This window comes from Sapajus apella, unplaced genomic scaffold (genome assembly GCF_009761245.1).
Source record: "Sapajus apella isolate SASKATOON/1434 unplaced genomic scaffold, GSC_monkey_1.0 scaffold133, whole genome shotgun sequence".
NCBI lineage: Eukaryota > Metazoa > Chordata > Mammalia > Primates > Cebidae > Sapajus > Sapajus apella.
Window position 1 is genome coordinate 424,402 of NW_022437073.1, and position 18,252 is coordinate 442,653.

General features: G+C 37.5%; 1 protein-coding gene and 1 non-coding gene across 6 annotated transcripts in view; one reads left to right on the forward strand and one right to left on the reverse strand.

The window, feature by feature from the left end:
* Positions 1-18,252, forward strand: part of SLC35A3 (solute carrier family 35 member A3) — a 69,321-nt gene that overhangs the window by 21,518 nt on the left and 29,551 nt on the right. For all 5 annotated transcript variants that reach the window (XM_032262961.1, XM_032262963.1, XM_032262959.1 and 2 more), the window contains exons 2-4: positions 1,896-2,100; positions 8,471-8,625; positions 15,741-15,863. In XM_032262961.1, coding sequence (XP_032118852.1) covers positions 1,914-2,100; positions 8,471-8,625; positions 15,741-15,863 — 465 coding nt within the window. In that variant the 5' untranslated portion in view covers positions 1,896-1,913. The remainder of the gene's footprint in view (positions 1-1,895; positions 2,101-8,470; positions 8,626-15,740; positions 15,864-18,252) is intronic.
* LOC116539815 lies at positions 9,796-9,902 on the reverse strand. The gene has a single exon (XR_004264207.1). It is a non-coding gene; the product is annotated as a U6 spliceosomal RNA (small nuclear RNA).

Below are 18,252 nucleotides of genomic sequence, written 5' to 3' on the forward strand. Positions count from 1 at the left end.
CGAGTAGCTGGGATTACAGGCACGCGCCACCATGCCCAGCTAATTTTTTTTTTTTTTGTATTTTTAGTAGAGACGGGGTTTCACCATGTTGACCAGGATGGTCTCGATCTCTTGACCTCGTGATCCACCCGCCTCGGCCTCTCAAAGTGCTGGGATTACAGGCGTGAGCCACCGTGCCCGGCCGGTCCTTTGTATTTCTATATAATTTTAAAATCAGGTTGCTTAGTTTGTGTTTTTGTTTGTTTACCAAAAAAGCCTACAGGGATTTTGTTCAAAATTGAATTGAATCTTCAGATAAATCTAAGACAAAAGATGTGATCTTGACTAGGAAAGCAGTCAGGTGTTACACACTCTGTATTAAGTCCTTCCTTGAAGTAAAATCTGGTAGATCATTTTTATGTCTACCATGGTAATGGTGGTTGATAGTGTTCAGATTTTCAGACTTTGTATAATTTTACTGGGTTTTCTTTTTTGTTGTTATTAATTATGGAGAAAGGTAGGCTAAAAATCTTTAATTATGACTGCATTTACCTGTTTTCCCCTTTAGTTATGTTAGTTTTTGCTTTATGTATTTGAAGGTGTGTTATCAGGCACATACATATTTAAAATGGTTATGTATTTCTAATGTATTGACCCTTTAATCATGATGAAATATCCTTCTTTGATTACAGAAATAAATCTTATGTAATCCATTTTGGCTGATATTAATAAAACTCCTTTAATTTTTTAGTTATTTTTTCTCATGATATATCTTTTTCTATCCTTTTATTTTTTAACCTATATATGTCTTCATATTTAAAGTAAGTCTCCTGGAGTAATACTGAATTGGAAAAATATAGGGATTTTGAATTATTATCATTGGGGGAAGCTGGGTGAATGGTACATGTGAATGTACATGTGAATTCTTGTACTATTTTTTAAACTATATGAGTCTAAAATTATTTCAAGTCTTCATAATTGCTTGTTGCTGTATTTTTAAGATAGCTTGCTTGAAATTCTTTTCTGATTATTGCAACAACTGTGTCATGTCTGCATTGTTGTCTGTTGGTTGTCCTTACTCATCCAAGCTGAGACATTTTTTCTGTTTGTTGGTTTAATAAGTATACTTACTTTGGATTGTTTCCTGAACTTTTTGCATATTATATTATGAGACTCTGGTTTCTATTTAAATCTTCTATGTTAATAGCCACTGGGGAGGGAGGAAAGGCACTCCTTGCAGACATTTGCCTTCTATCAGGCAGGAATGGTCAGCAGGGCTCTGTCCCACAGTCTCTGTGGCTGTAACCTAGCATGGGAGGGGGATGGGCCACCACCTCTTCTCTCATTGGTTCAAGATGAGGATGCTCAGTAAAGTTCTGTCTTCCTGAATACATGGTAACCAGTTGAAGGGATTTTATCCTGAAAGATTCTCTTGTCTTCTCAGGACTTTGGTTAGAAAGAGTATGTTTTTCTTGGGGCTTTTGTTGTTGTTGTTGTTCTATGCCTTTGAGCAGTTTCAGGTTGTAGGTTTCTGTAGCACCCAAAGTAGTTTACATCTGTGGCAAAAATATCTCTAGGGAATTCACTGTTGTAGTCATCCCTTAAGACTTGACGTCCCTAGCCAATTTACCTTATTTTCTTCACCTTTCAGAGTCTTCTGGTAGTTGCTTTGTGTTTCCAATTCAAGGTTTTTGGTTGCAATTAGCGGAAAGAATAGGGTGGATTGTGCTTATTTCATCTTCGTTGGAACAAGAAGTCTCTTGGTTTCTGGATTTTTTTTTTTTTGCTTTTTTTTTCGGTGGCAGGTGGAGGAGAGACCTGCAGGCCCTCTCCTTTCTCCTTCTTAGTGTCTTTTAATATACTAGTTTTCATATGTTGTAATGTTATTTATTTGCCCTGTTTATTTTGTTTTTCAGGCAAATGAAGATAAAACAATGTCCACCAACCTAAAATACCTTTCCTTGGGAATTTTGGTCTTTCAGACTACCAGTTTGGTTCTAACAATGCGTTATTCTAGAACTTTAAAAGAGGAAGGACCTCGTTATCTATCTTCTACAGCAGTGGTTGTTGCTGAACTTTTGAAGATAATGGCCTGCATTTTATTGGTCTACAAAGACAGCAGTAGGTATCTAGGTTTTTTGTTTTTAATCATTGCAGTTTATTTAGTTTACAAATGTATGTTGATAACTGCACATTTGCACTCTTGCATTGTTGAATGGCGTAGTATGAAGAACATTTCAATATTTTTAAAATTTTCTTAAGACATTTTAAGTCTTGTAATAAAGGCCTTTTATTTTAATTTGTATCATGATTCATATCTTCTGTTTAATTCAGTAAATATGAAATAGTTTCTTGCATTTATAATAATTTGAGAGTAAAAGTAAATTTTATAATTCTGTTACTGTTAGAACTTTAGAAAAATCATAATAATTTTTTTACTAATGTAAACACCTTCTTTTTATTTGCTTTGATTAGTCCAGCAGTGACTAATTTTATATAGTTTTTAAAAGTAGTTCTATTGAGATAATTCATGAGCCATATAATTTATGTGTTTAAAGTATATTATTTAATGGTTTTTTAGTGTATTTAAATTTTAATTTTTTAAACCTGTGGTAAAGTGTATACATATAAAATTTGCTATCTTAACTATTTGTAGTTGTACACTTAGTCATTGCTTTTACAATGTTGTACAACAATGACCACTATCCAGTTCTAAAATGTTTTTGTCACTTCAAGCAAAAACTTTGTTAAGTAATAACCTCCATTCTCCCTTACCCACAGCCCCGAGTAACCTCTAATTCACTTTCTGCCTCTGTGAATTTGCCTATTGTAAATATTTCACATAAATAGAATCATGTCATATTTGTCCTTTTAGATTTGACACTTAGCATACTGTTTTCAAGGTTTATTCACATTGTAACATGTATCAGAACTTTATTCCTTTTTTTGGCTGAATAACATTCTATTGTATGGACATAGAACATTTTGTTTATTCATCCATGTGTTGAAAGACACTTAGGTTGTTTCCACCTTTTGGCTATTGTGAATAATGCTAGAAAGAACAATGAGTAATGCCTCAGCCTCAGTAGATGTACAAGAATCTGTTTGAGTCCTTGTTTTCATTGCTTTTGGGTATATATTTAGGAGTAGAATTGCTCTGTCATATGGCAGTTCTATGTTTAGCATTTTAAGGAATCATCAAACTGTTTTTCATAGCAACTGGGCCATTTTACATTTCCATCAGCAAAGTACAAAGGTTCCTATTTCTCCATATCTTCACCAGCGCTTATTATTTTCAGTTTCTATTTTTTTAATAGCCATTCTAGTAGGTGTAAAGTAGTATCTCATTGTGGTTTTGACTTGTGTTTCTCTAATAACTAATGATGAAGCTTTATGGTGGTCTTTTTTGGCTTTTTGTGTTTTATTTTTGTTTTTGTTTTTGTTTTGAGACTGAGTCTCACTATGTTGCCTAGGCTTCAGTGCAGTGGTTCGATCTTGGCTCACTGTAACCTCCACCTCCCAGATTTAAGTAATTCCTATGCCTCAACCTCCTGCCCGAGTAGCTGTGATTACAGGTGCGTGCCACCATGCCCTACTACCTTTTGTATTTTTAGTAGAGTCAGGGTTTTACCAGGCTGGGCAGGCTGGTCTCCAACTCCTGACCTCAAGTGATCTGCCCACCTCAGCCTCCCAAAGTACTACGATTACAGGTGTGAGCCTCTGCACCCAGCCCTTTCTGTGTATTTTCTTTCTAACTACATCTGACATGACATGCCAAAAGATTGAATATATGAAAGTCGGAAGAAAGGAGGAATCTAGTTTGAGGAATAATTGCTAAGTTTTTAGATTAAACTATTGGGTGAACAGGTGCTGCGATAGGTGCTGTGATGAATGATAGATAGAAATAGATTTGGGGAAAATTAAAGCTTCTTTTTGGACCATATTAAGTTTCAGACAGCTATAAGGTATTCACATTGAGATGTCAAGTTGTAGAGTCTATGCATATGGAGTTCAATAATTTGTCAGTTTACATATTGCTTTAAAGTCAAGGATTGAATGAAATAACCTAGTGTATGCTAGAAGAGGAGAAGGCCAAAGACTGAGCTCTGTTGCATTCCCAATATTTAGAGGTCAGATTCCGCAGGAGGAATCAGCAAAAGAAGACTGAAGCAAAACAGAAAGATAAATGGAAATGTAATAGCCAAGCTGAGATAGTAGTGTTTTTGCTGCTGAGGTATAGATGAGCAGGAGTGTTGACTGCATTTAATAAGTTGTGGAACCAAAGATATCTTTGACACAAATAATTGCATGGTAGAGAGATGTGGTAAAACCAACTTTCAGTGAACCAAAGCATGAATAGACATACCATACAGAAAAATAGATTCCAGGTGGATTAAAGATTGACATTTAAAAAGCAAAACTTGGCTGGGCACGGTGGCTCACGCCTGTAATCCCAGCACTTTGGGAGGCTAAGGGAGGCAGATCATGAGGTCAAGAGTTCAAGACCAGCCTGACCAACATGGTGAAACCTTATCTCTACTAAAAATACAAAAATTAGCCAGGTGTAGTGGTGGGTGCCTGTAATCCCAGCTACTGAGGAGGCTGAGGCAGGAGAATTACTTGAACCTGGGAGGCGGAGGTTGCAGGGAGTCGAGATCGGCCACTGTATTCCAGCCTGGGCAACAGAGCAAGACTCCGTTTTTAAAAAAAGAAAAACAAAACTTTATGACCTTACTACTGTGAATGATTTCAAACAACATACAAAAGGTACAAGTAATGGAAAAAATAGATAATTTAGGGCCTATTAAAATGAAAAACATTTGTAAATCAAACCAAGTAAAAAGACAAGTCACAGATTGAGATGATATTTATATCACATGTAACCACCACTAATTAATATCCAGAATTATAATTACTCCTACAACTCAATCAGAAAAAGACAACTTAATAGAAAGCGGGCAAAGGATATAAACAGGTAATTCACGGAAGAAAATCCTGCATGGCCAATAAATATATAAAAAGATGCTCAACTTCACTAGCCACCAAGGAAATCAGATTAAAACCACAGGACACAATTTCACTGCCCTCAAATTGACAAAAATAAAAGATCTTTACTATACAAAGAATTAGTGAGAATGTGGAACCAGACCTTCCTGAAAATACTCGTAAGAAAAATATGTAATAGCATTGATCATTTAAAAATTGAATTTAAAGGCTGGGTGTGGTGCCTTATGCCTATAATTCTAGCAGTTTGGGAGGCAGAGGCAGATGGATCACCTGAGGTCAGGAGTTCAAGACCAGCCTGACCAACATGGTGAAACACGATCTCTACTTAAAAATACAAAAATTAGCTAGGCATGGTGGCACATGCCTGTAATCCCAACTACTCAGGAGGGTAAGGCAGGAGAATCACTTGAACCTGGGAGGCAGAGGTTGCAGTGAGCCGAGATCGCACCACTACACTCCAGCCAGGTGACAGAGTGAGATTGCATCTCAAAAAAAAAATTGTATTTAAAAATTAAAAAATAATCAGGTTCGGTGCACAACTATAGTCCCAGTTACTTGGGAGGATTGCTTAAGCTCAAGAGTTGGGATCTAGCCTGGACAACACAGTGAGACCCCATCTCTAAAAATAAAATAACATAAAATTAAGGTAATATTTTAGTTTTCTTTTCTGGTAAAACTAAGAAAAAAATCTTTTGGTAACTTTTCGTTAAGAATTTTTCTTTTTTTTTTTTTTTGAGACGGAGTTTCGCTCTTGTTACCCAGGCTGGAGTGCAATGGCACGATCTCGGCTCACCGCAACCTCCGCCTCCTGGGTTCAGGCAATTCTCCTGCCTCAGCCTCCTGAGTAGCTGGGATTACAGGCACACGCCACCTTGCCCAGCTGAATTTTTATATTTTTAGTAGAGACGGGGTTTCACCATGTTGACCAGGATGGTCTTGATCTCTTGACCTCGTGATCCACCCGCCTCGGCCTCCCAAAGTGCTGGGATTACAGGCTTGAGCCACCGCGCCCGGCCAAGAATTTTTCAACTGTTATTTTGGGGTGAGGAGAGGGTGAGTGATCAGGCAGCAATTTTAAAGTTTTTTCATTTTAAAAAACTTTCCATAATCAAAGTTTTCCTAATGATGTATATTGGGAGAAAAAATTGTCTAAAGTGTCATTATTGGTAAATAATTCTAGGGTTCCTTAGAATAATTAGAATAATTCTAGCTTCCTTAGAACACTAATTCTAGGGTTCTTTAGAATTTCTCATTTTTTTTTTGAGGAATTTATATATGCATCTTTAAAAGATCTTTGGCTGATTTTTTGTGACTGATACGGTAAGGTTGACCAGTTCAAAGTTTATTTTCAATCCCTTACTCCCTTACTTGGCTCTAACATGGAGGAAATAAAGGAAAAGACTTCCCAGCTTCCTTGATGCTATGGGTAGTTATGCAACACAGTTCTGTTCAATGAGAACCAAGAAGTTACCTGCTAAGCTGCTGTTTCCTCTCCTTTTTTTTTTTTTTTTTTTTTTTTGCTGCCTGAAACAAGAACTAGAGATGCAGCAGTACTTTGGTGACCCTGTTGCAATAATCATATAGACAATAGATGAAAAGCATGAAAATTAAAAAGCCAAAATATATACAGTTTATAGATATATATAAAACATATTTATATAGTTTTATAAAGTTACATATATTTATATATAATTATACATATATGAATCTTAGAATAGTGCTTAGTTGGTATTATCACATACCAGGCACATTTTGGTTTCCAAAACTTGGACATGTATTAAGATCTAATAGTATTTTACCATCCAGGAATTTTCTCAAGATTATATTGCAGAAAATTTTAAAGTCTGTTATTCTACTCTAATGTAGTTACTCTGTTTTTCTGCCATGCCTCTCTCTTTTTTTCTAAGTATGCCTCTCTTGGACATAATTTTAATAATTTATAATATGAAGAGACACAGGCTTTATTTGTAGCAGCATTGTATTAACATGAAAGAGATAATCCTGCTCTCTCTTTGATAATCCAATTGAACCTAGAATATTGGTGGGCTGCAGGGGTTAGAGGGTTTCCAACACACATACTGGAAGGTCTTTAAAAGATAATGCTGTATGAGAGATTCATGCAACCAAGAAGGGGTTGGTCCCTCATAACTCTGATATCCCCTGGCCCCAGCTTTCTCTTTTTTCCTCTCCTGCCTGGTTGATGGCACCTAGGACCATTGGTGGCACCACTTTGAGTTTTTCTCAGTCTCAAGGTCGCAGTCAGGGTGGGAGAAGTAAAAGAACAACTGTTCTTTCAGACTACTTGTTGGCAGCCTGTGCCAGAGCTAATCTGGTTTCTTTTCAAGCCAGTGACAGTCACTTTTTTTTAAATGAAGATCTTGTTCTTTTGTGCAGGCTGAAGTGCAGTTATGCAGTCATAGCTCACTGCAACTTCAAACTCCTGGGCTCAGGTCATCCTTCTGCCTCAGCCTCCTGGATAGCTGGAAATTACAGGTGCATGCCACAACACCCAGCTAATTTAATATAAAAAAAAGTTTTTTTTTTTTTTTTTTTTTTTAGAGACGGGGTCTCATTATGTTGATCAGGCTGGTCTTGAACTGTTGGCCTCAAGCAATCCTCTTGCTTTGAGCTACCAAAATGCTGGCATTACAGACATGAGCCACTGTGCACAGCCTGATGGTCACTTTTAGGAGTGGGTTCATTTGCTTCCAGGATCCACCTTCCCACTTCTCTCAGAGTTCTTTGTCCCCCCGCCCCCCGGCCCCAGGGACTTTGCCCTTCCTTTCACAGCTAGACACTGTGGCAGCCTCTGCAACTTGCTTGATGCAAGGTTGCCACAAGCCTTCAATTTGGAAGAAAATGCAATATTTGAAAAATGAAAAGTATAATAAAACAAAGCACAATTAAACGAGGTATGCTTACAGAGAGAGCGCCTGGGTCCCTGAGTTGCCATAAAAGCTTTGGATCTGGACTCATGTTATGTGAGACCCGATGGGTTGAACTAGTGTTAGTTGGGTTTTTGTTGTTTGCAGCCAAACCCATTCCCTAACTGATTTACCTTCTTTTTATGATTAAAATCTTCACAATTACTAATTGGTATAAATTGCTGATGATAAACGAAATGCACAAAATACAAGTGTTTATAACATTGCTATAATAAACTAAGAATACTTGGTTGATAAATTAAAACTTTAAGCTTTTGGCTGTCAGAAATATGTGTTTGTATGTGTATGTGTATATATATATGTAAATATATATAATAAATTTGATTATCAGAATAAAAGATTATGAGGTTTCTTAATACTTTATAATATTTAACATTTTAAAAATCAGCATCATAAAGATACATTTTAGACTTAAAAGTATCTTGATGTGTAGCTCGATTTTCTTTTTTTAACAGGTAAGAAAATTGAGATCTTGAGAGTAGCTATGTAACTTATTCAGAATTACTTAATTTACTGATTTTTCTCTTATTATTTTCTAGAATGTAGCCTAAGAGCACTGAATCGAGTACTACATGATGAAATTCTTAATAAACCTATGGAAACACTTAAACTTGCTATTCCATCAGGGATATATACTCTTCAGAATAATTTACTGTATGTGGCACTATCAAATCTAGATGCAGCTACTTATCAGGTACTTAAAATACATTTCTTTTTTAAAAACTTTTTTTCTTATACATAATAATTGTACATATTTATCCAGTGTCTAATGATCAAATCAGAGTATTTAGGATATCCATCTCCGCAAACATTTATCATTTCTTTGTGTTGGGAACATTTTAAATCTAGTTACTTTGAAATTTTGAGTAAATTATTGTTAACTGTAGTCACCTTCCTGTGCTAACACTTGAACTTACTCCTTCTACCTAACTCAATTTTTGTACACATTAACCAATCTCATTATTCCTGCCCCTGCCCTTGCATCTTTCCCATCCTCAGGTAACTATCATTCTGCTCTCTACCTCCGTGAGATCACTTTTTTTTTTTTTTTTTAGCTCCCATATATGAGTGAAAATATATTTGTCTTTCTGTGCCTGGGTTGTTTCACTTAACAGAATGTTAACCTCCAGTTTCATCCATGTTGTTGCAAATGACAGGATTTCATTCTTGTTATAGCTGAATAGTATTTCTTTATGCATTTATCCATTGATGGACACTTAGGTTGAGTTCATATCTTAGCTATTGTGAACAATGCTGCAATAAATATGGGGCTAGAGGTATTCCTTTGATATACTGATTTCCTTTCCTTTGGATAAATACCCAGTAGTGGGATTGCTGGAATGTCTGGAAGTTCTATTTTGAGTTTTTTTGCGAATGCTTTGTACTGTTTTCCATAGTGGCTGTGGAAAACTAATTTACATTCTCAGCAACAGTGTACAAGAGCTCCTTTTCCACTACATCCTCACCAGTACTGGTTATTTTATGTATTTTTGATAATAACTATTCTGACAGGGGTAGAACGATACGTCACTGTGGTCTTGATTTGCATTTCCCTGATGACTAGTTGATCACTTTTTCATATACTTGTTGAATATTTGTATGTCTTCTTTTGAGAAGTGTTTATTCAGGCCCTTTGCCCACTTTTTAATGGGATTATTTGTTTTTATGTTGTGGAGTGCCTTGTATATTATGGATATTAGTCTCTCATCAGATGATTAGTGCAAATATTTTCTCCCATTCTACAGATTGTCTCTGTATTGTTTTCTTTGCTTTGCAGAAGCTTTTTAGTTTAATATAGTTCCATTCCTCTATTTTTGTTTTCATTGCCTGTGCTTTCTTCCTATGTATTTTTTTATGTATTTTTTAAAATATGGAACACTTCATGAATTTGTGTGTCATCCTTATTCAGGGGCCATGCTAATCATCTCTGTATCATTCCAATTTTAGTATATGTGCTGCTGAAGGAAGCACTGCCTGTTCTTTTGAAATGACAGCCATAAAATCTGCCCTGACCAATGTGCTGAAACATTTCTCCTCTGTTTAGTAGTAGTTTTATAGTTTTGAGTCTAATGTTTAAGTCTTTAATCCATTTTGAGTTGATTTTTTAAATATGGTTAGCGATGGGACCTAGTGTCATTTTCTTCCTATTCATACCCAATTTTCCCAGCATCAGGATGTCTTTTGTCTGTCTGATGTATGCTCCTGGCACCGTCATTAAAAATCAGTTGGCTGTAAACACGTAAATGTATTTTGGGGTTCTCTATTTTGTTCCATTGGTCTTTGTGTCTGTTATTAAAGAAATTGCATGCTGTTTTGGTTACTATGGCCTTGTAGTATATTTTGAAGTCATAGTGTGATGCCTCTACCTTCGTTCTTTTTGCTCAGGGTTGCTTTGGCTATTCTGGGTCTCTGTAGTTCCATATGAATTTTAGGATTGTTTTTTCTGTTTTTGTGAAGAAAGTCATTGGTATTTTGATGGGGATTGTACTGAATCTATAGATCACTTTTGGTAATATGGTGATTTTAACAATATTAATTCTTTTAATCCAGGAGCATGGGATATCTTCCCATTTGTGTCCTCTTCCATTTCTTTCATTGGTGTTTTTTAGTTTTTCTTGTAGAGATCTTTTACCTCCTTAGTTAAATTTATTCCTAGATTTTTTTTGTAGCTATTGTAAATAAGCTTGCTTTCTTTATTTCTTTTTCAGCTAGCTTATTTGTTTATAGAAATGATACTGATTTTTGTATGTTGATTTTATATCCTGAAACTTAACTGAATTTGTTTATCAGTTCTAAGAGTGTTTTTAATGGAATCTTTAGGGTTTTCTCTATATAAGATCATGTCATTTGCAGAGAGGGACAATTTGACTTTCTCTTTTCCAGTTTGGATACCTTTTATTTCTCTCTTTTGCCAGATTTTGTTCCAGTTTTTTATTTGTTTGTGCGTTTGTTTGTTTTTTGAGACAGAGTCTCACCTGGTTACCAGATTGGTGTGCAGTGGTGCAGTCTTGGCTGACTGCAACCTCTGCCTCCCAGGTTCAAGTGATTCTCCTGCCTCAGCCTCCCAAGTAGCTGGGACCACAGGGGTGCACCACCATGACTAGCTAATTTTTGTATTTTTCGTAGAGATGTGGTTTCACCATGTTGGCCAGGATGATCTTGATCTTTTGACCTCGTCATCTGCCTGTCTTGGCCTCCCAAAGTACTGGGATTACAGGCGTGAGCCATGTGCCTGGCCTGTTCCAGTTTTTAAAGGAAAGCCTTCCAACTTTTCCCCATTCAGTATATTAGTTGTGTGTTTGTCTTATATGGTCTTTATTATGTTGAGATATGTTCCTAGGAATATTTTAAATTTTATCAAATGCTTTTTCAGCATCTATTGAGATGATCATAAGGTTTTTATTCTTTATTCTGTTGATGTGATATATTACATTTATTGATTTTGCATATATGTTAAACCATCTTTGCATCCTTGGTACAAATCCCACTTGATTATGGTGAATAATCTTTTTTAATGTGCTGTTGGAATAGATTTGTTAGTATTAATATTTAGGTCAGGATTTTTTGTCTTGACTTTTGGATTCTCTATTGTTCTATGCAGGAATATTCAACTATAGTTTTCATTTTTTGTTGTGTCCTTGTCTGGTTGTGGTATCAGGGTAATGCTGGCCCGACAGGATGAGTTAGGAAGAATTCCCTCCATTTGATTTTTTGGAATAGTTTGAGGAGAATTGGTGTGTGTCCATTATAAGCTCAGTAGAATTCATAAGTGAAGCCATCCAGTCCTGTACTTTTCTTTCTTGGGAGGCTTTTTAAGTGCTGATTGAATCTTGTTACTTGTTATTGATCTGTTTAGGTTTTTAATTTCTTCTTTGTTCAATCTTGGTAGGTTGTATGAATCTAGGAATCTCTCCATTTCCTGTAGGTTTTTCAGTTTGCTAATATATAGTTGTTCATAATAGTTTCTAATGATCCTTTGTATTTCTGTAGTATGGTCTGTATTGTCTCCTTTTTTGTTTATGGTTTTATTTGGGTCTTCTCTCTTTCTACTGTTAGTCTAGTTTGTAGTTTATTGATTTTACTTATCTTTTCAAGAAACCAATTTTTCTTTTGTTTCATCCTCTGTATTTTTGCTTAGACCCTGTTTTATTTAGTTCTGCCCTGATCTTTTGTTGTGATGGTGCTGGTGGTGGTGGTTTGGTTGGTTGAGAGAGTCTCACTTTGTTGCCCAAACTGGAGTGCCATGGCACAGTCATAGCTTACTGCAGCTCGAGAAATCTCAACCTCCTGGCCTCAAGAAATCCTCCCATCTCAGCCTCCTGAGCAGCTGAGAATATAGGCATATGCCACCATGCCTAATAATTTTTTTTTTTTTTTTTGTAGAGACAGGGTCTTATTATGTTGCCCAGTTTGGTCTTGAACTTCTGGCCTGAAATTATCGTCCCACCTGGCCTCCCAAGGTGCTGGGATTATAGCTGTGAGCCACCATGCCTAGCCTGCTTCATCTTTATTATTTCTTTCCTTCTTTTAGTTTAGGGTTTGGTTTGTTCTTGCTTTTCTAGCTTCTCGAGGTACATTAGGTTGTTTATGTGAATCTTTCTAATTTGTTGATGTAGGCATTTATTGCTATAAACTTCCCTTTTATCACTGCTTTTTCTGTATCTCATAGGTTTTGGTATGTTGCGTTTCAATTTATATTGGTTTAAAAAAAATTTTCTCGGCTTGGTGTAGTGGCTCACGCCTGTAATCCCAGCATGTTGGGAGGCGAAGGCAGGTATATCTCCTGAGGTAAGGAATTCGAGACCAGCCCTGGTCAACAAGCTGAAACCCTGACTCTACTAAAAATACAAAAATTAGGTATCGTGGCAGATGCCTGTAATTCCAGCTACTTGGGAGGCTGAGGCAGGACAATCGCTTAAACACAGGAGGCGGAGGTTGCAGCAAGCTGAGATCACGCCACTGCACTCCAACCCGGGCAACAAGAGCGAAACTCCATCTCAAAAAAAAAAAAAGAAAATTTTCTCTTTTGGTCTGAGAAGATACTTGATATGATTTCAATTTTTAAAAATGTGTTGAGACTTGTGGCCTAATATATATTCTATTCCGGAGAATGCTCCATGTGCTGATGAGAAGCATGTGTTTTCTGCAACTGTTAGATGCAGTGTTTGTTCTATGAATGTCTGCGAGTTTCATTAGATACAAAATGTAGTTTAAATCCTCTAATGTGTCTTTTGTTGATTTTCTGTCTAGATGATCTGTTGCAATACTGAGAGTGGGGTTTTGACGTCCCCAATTATTACTATATTAGAGTCTAGAGCTGTTAATATTTGCTTAATGTATCTAGGTGCTCCAATGTTGGGTACATATATGTTTAGAATTGCTGCTCACACCTGTAATCCCAGCACTTTGGGAGGCCGAGGCGGGTGGATCACGAGGTCCAGAGATCGAGACCATCCTGGTCAACACGGTGAAACTCCGTCTCTACTAAAAATACAAAAAATCAGCTGGGCATGGTGGTGCATGCCTGTAATCCCAGCTACTCAGGAGGCTGAGGCAGGAGAATTGCCTGAACCCAGGAGGCGGAGGTTGTGGTGAGCTGAGATCGCGCCATTGCACTCCAGCCTGGGTAATGAGCGAAACTCCGTCTCAAAAAAAAAAAAAAAAAAAAAAAGAATTGCTATATAGTCTTGTTGAATTGATCCCTTTCATTATATAAGTACTTCTTTGTCTCTTTTAACAGTTTTTGATCTAAAGTCTATTTTATATAAGTATAGCTATTTCTGCTCATTTTTGGTTTCTGTTTGCATGGAATATCTCTCCATCCCTTTTCTTTCAGTCTATGTCTGTCTTTACAGGTGAACTGCGTTTCTTGTAGGTAGTGTGTATTTGACTTATGGCTTTTTAAATCCATTTTGCCAGTCCACATATTTTATGTGGGAAATTTATTTACATTCACAGTTATTATTGATAGAGGGAGATTATTCCTTCATTTTGCCAATTGTTTTCTGTAGTGTGTTAATAATGTTTGAATCCTTTCTCTTTATCATTTGTGTATCTGCTTTTCCAGTGAGTTTTATACTTTCATATGCTTTTATCATGGTAGAAACTGACTTTCAGGTGCAGGACTCCTTTAAGCATCTTTTTCTTTTTTTTTTTTTTTTTTTTTTTTTTTTTTGAGACAAGGTCTGGCTGTATCACCCAGGCTGGAGTGCAGGGGCACAGTCTTGGCCCTCTGCCACTTCTGCCTCACAAGCTCAAGCCATCTTCCCACAACCTCCCAAGTAGCTGGGACTACTGGTGGACACCACCATGCCTGGCTAACTTTCATATGTTTTTAGAGACGAGGTTTTGTCATGTTTCCCAAGCTGGTCTCAAACTCCTGAGCTCGAGAGATCTCCCCACCTTGGCCTCCCAAAGTGTTGGGATTACAGGTGCCTGGCCTAAGTATTTCATATATGCCTGGTTTAGTGGTGATTAATTTCCTCTGTTTTTCCTTGTCTAGGAAAGACTTTATCTTTCATTTTATTTAAAAATTTTATCTATTTTTAAATTTTAAATGTATTTTGATTTATTTTTTGATTTTTTTATTTTCTAAAAGAGTGATGTCTTGCTGTGCTTCCCAGGCTGGAGTGCAGTGGCTGTTCACAGGCACAATATGGTGCACTGTAGTCTCAAACTCCTGGGTTCAACCTGTCCTGCCTCATCCTTCCAGGCACTAAGACCACAAGCACACTCTACCATGCCTGGCTTTGCATTTGTTTGGTTTTTTTTTTAGACGGAGTCCTGCTCCATCACCCAGGCTAGAGTGTAGCAGTGTGATCTCGGCTCACTGCAACCCCTGCCTTCCAGGTTCAAGTGATTATTCTGCCTCAGCCTCCTGAGTAGCTGAGATTACAGCTTCACACCATCATACCTGCTAATTTTTGTGTTTTTGGTAGAGATGAGGTTTCATCATTTTGGCCAGGCTGGTCTCGAACTTCTGTCTTCAGGTGATCCACTTGCCTCAGCCTCCCAAAATGCTGGGATTATAGGCATGAGCCATCGCGCCCAGTCTGCGTTCATTTTAACAATAGTTTCACTGTGTATGGTATTATTATTATTATTATTTTTGAGACAGAGTCTTGCCCTGTTGCCCAGGCTGGAATGCAGTGGTGAGATCTTGGCTCACTGTAACCTCTGCCTTCTGGGTTCAAGCAATTCTCCTGTCTCAGCCTCCTGAGTAGCTGGGATTACCAGTGTCCACCACCATGCCCGGCTAATTTTTGTATTTTTAGTAGAGACAGGGTTTCACCATGTTGATCAGGCTGGTCTCGAACACCTGACCTCATGACCCACCCACCTTGGCCTCCCAAAGTGTTGGGATTACAGACATGAGACCACGCCCAGTCTACGACATATGGTATTTTTATCTGGCAGGTTTTTTTTTTTCTTTCAGGACTTTGAATATATCATCTCATTCTCTCCTGGCCTATAATGGTTCTCTTAAAAATCTGCTGTTAGACTGATGGAGATTCCCTTATATGTAACTTGATGCTTTTCTCTTGCTGTTTTTAGCATTTTCTCTTTGTCTTTTGCCTGTTGCAACCTAATTTACAATAAAAAGGTTCAATTCATTTTGCATCATTGCCTAAAGAGTCCAAAGTTGTCTGGTACATCAGATTCCTGAGAGTAACATTAACTGAAGCTTTAGACCCCAGTTCCCAGCCAGGTGCAATCACCAGGCATAGTGCCGTAGTGCTTAAAATACATTTCTAATAGTACTCTTAAGAAACAAACAAACATCAATAATATTACTGTTTTCTTTTTCAGGTCACATATCAGTTGAAAATTCTTACAACAGCATTATTTTCTGTGTCTATGCTTAGTAAAAAATTGGGTGTATACCAGTGGCTCTCTCTAGTAATTTTGATGACAGGAGTTGCTTTTGTACAGGTAACTAACTATTCAAGATAAGTATATATTTTTTATATTTATCACAGTTTCAAAACCGTATTTATTTTGTGTGGAGAATATGGTTCTATTGTTTGTGGAAGCTAGCAAATGTTATTCCTCACAACTAACATATGTTTTGAGGGCTTCCTTTTTGTGACTTACTACATTGGGAGTGTAAGTAATACAGAGGAATTAATCAAAATAAAATTATATTACCTACAGAAATGAACATTCTAATTAGGGAAATAAGACACTGCATTTTAAAGAAAGTTGATTTTTGCTGGCTATCTGTAGCATTTGAGATTATTAGCCACTCCCTTTTTATTTTCTTTCAGCTTCACTGATACCATTTTTTCCTGGTTCTTTTATTTTTCTAATGATTCCTTACTGGTTTTCTTCATAGGGATCTCTTCTGTGAGACTCCCTGTAAATACTGCAGTTGCTTGCAGGCTTGTTATTTCTTCTAAGTTATATCTTTATTTTTGGAGATTTCATGGGGGGGAGGTTAATTTTATTATTATTTTTTTCCTTTTTTAAAAAAAAATTATATAGAGACGGGGTCTCACTATGTTTCCCAGGCTAGTCTCAAACTTCTGGGCTGAAGTGTTCATCCTACCTCAGCCTCCCAAAGTGTTAGGTGTGAGCCAATGTGCTTGGCCTTATTATTTATTATTATTATGATTAGTCCTCAGTGATACTTGTTCTGAAGGAAGGCTTTATTAATACTTATATCCTAATAATTCCTCAGCTCACGTCATCACTTTCCCTGATATGTGACAATGTAAATCATGAATAAAAATTTTTCTTTTTTGAGATGGAGTGCCCCTCTGTCCTAGGCTGGAGTGCAGTGGTCCAATTTCCTCCCACTGCAACCTCTGTCCCCCAGGTTCAAGCGATTCTCCTCAGCCTTCCGAGCAGCTGGGATTACAAGTGTACACCACCACTCCTGGCTAGTTTTTGTATTTTTAGTAAAGACAGGCTTTCACCATGTTGGCCAGGCTGGTCTCGAACTTCTGACCTTGTGATCCACCGGCCTCCACTTCCCAAAGTGCTGGGATTACAGGTGTGAGCCACCGCCCAGCCTTTCTCCCCCCCATCCCCTCCCCCTTCCTTCCTTTCTTTCCTTTCCTTGATGGAGCCTTGCACCGTTGCCCAGGCTGGAGTGCAGTGGCATAACCTCAGCTCACTGCAACTTCCACCTCTCGGTTTCAAGCGATTTTCTTGCCTCAGCCTCCCCAGTAGCTGAGATTATGGTTGGCCACCACCACACTTAGCTAATTTTTTGTATTTTTAGTAGAGATGGGGTTTCACTGTGTTGTCCAGGCTGGTCTCAAATTCTTGACCTCGTGATCCACCCACCTCAGCCTCCTAAATTGCTGGGATTACAGGCATGAGCCACCGTCCCGGGCCTCATATTTTTAATATTTATTTTAAATGAGTATTAGAAATGTATAAGTGGCATATCAAATTCTTATTTTCATAAATATTGTTTAGAGTAAGCTAAAGTAGGCATCGTTTCAAACAGTAAGGTATTTTAAATTAAAAAGTTATTAATAGTTCAGGTGGAACATGAGTTTGACAAAAACCATGAAATGATAGGCAAATAACTGAAGCTTCAGGAACACAGACCTATAGGATAAAGCTCAGAGTGGTTAGTGCAACACACTAGACCTTCTGAAATGTACCTACAGCTCCAGGCTCATTTCTGCTGCTGCATACTTCACACTCTGAATTGCTGAAACTGAGCAGCTTGTAGAGGCTCTTTTGCACAGCCGAGCATTTATCCATTCTTTCTCTTGTGCCTACAATGCCTTCTCCCCTTTCTTTGCCTGGCTAACTCCTACCTTTAAGACTCAGCTGAGTCTTAAAGTCTGCCTCTACCAGAATACCTTCCTAACATCACAGGCATAACATTTATGCCTTCTTCTCTACTACCGTGGTACTTTGTACATATCTTTTCCAAAGTATTTATCTTATAGTTAAATGCTCATTTATGTCTGTTTACCCTTACAACTTAAGTTCCTAGAAGGCAGCAGCTGTGTTTCACTGCTCCTTCCATTTATAGTGCCTAATTAGCAAGACTTAAACATAGTTTAAGATCAGGAAAAACAATGACATTTGTTTTTACATGACTAGTTGTCATCTGATTTTTTTTTTTTGAGACGGAGTTTCGCTCTTGTTACCCAGGCTGGAGTGCAATGGCACGATCTTGGCTCACCACAACCTCCGCCTCCTGGGTTCAGGCAATTCTCCTGCCTCAGCTTCCCGAGTAGCCGGGACTACAGGCACACGCCACCATGCCCAGCTGATTTTTTGTATTTTTAGTAGAGACGAGGTTTCACCATGTTGACCAGGATGGTCTCGATCTCTTGACCTCGTGATCCACCCG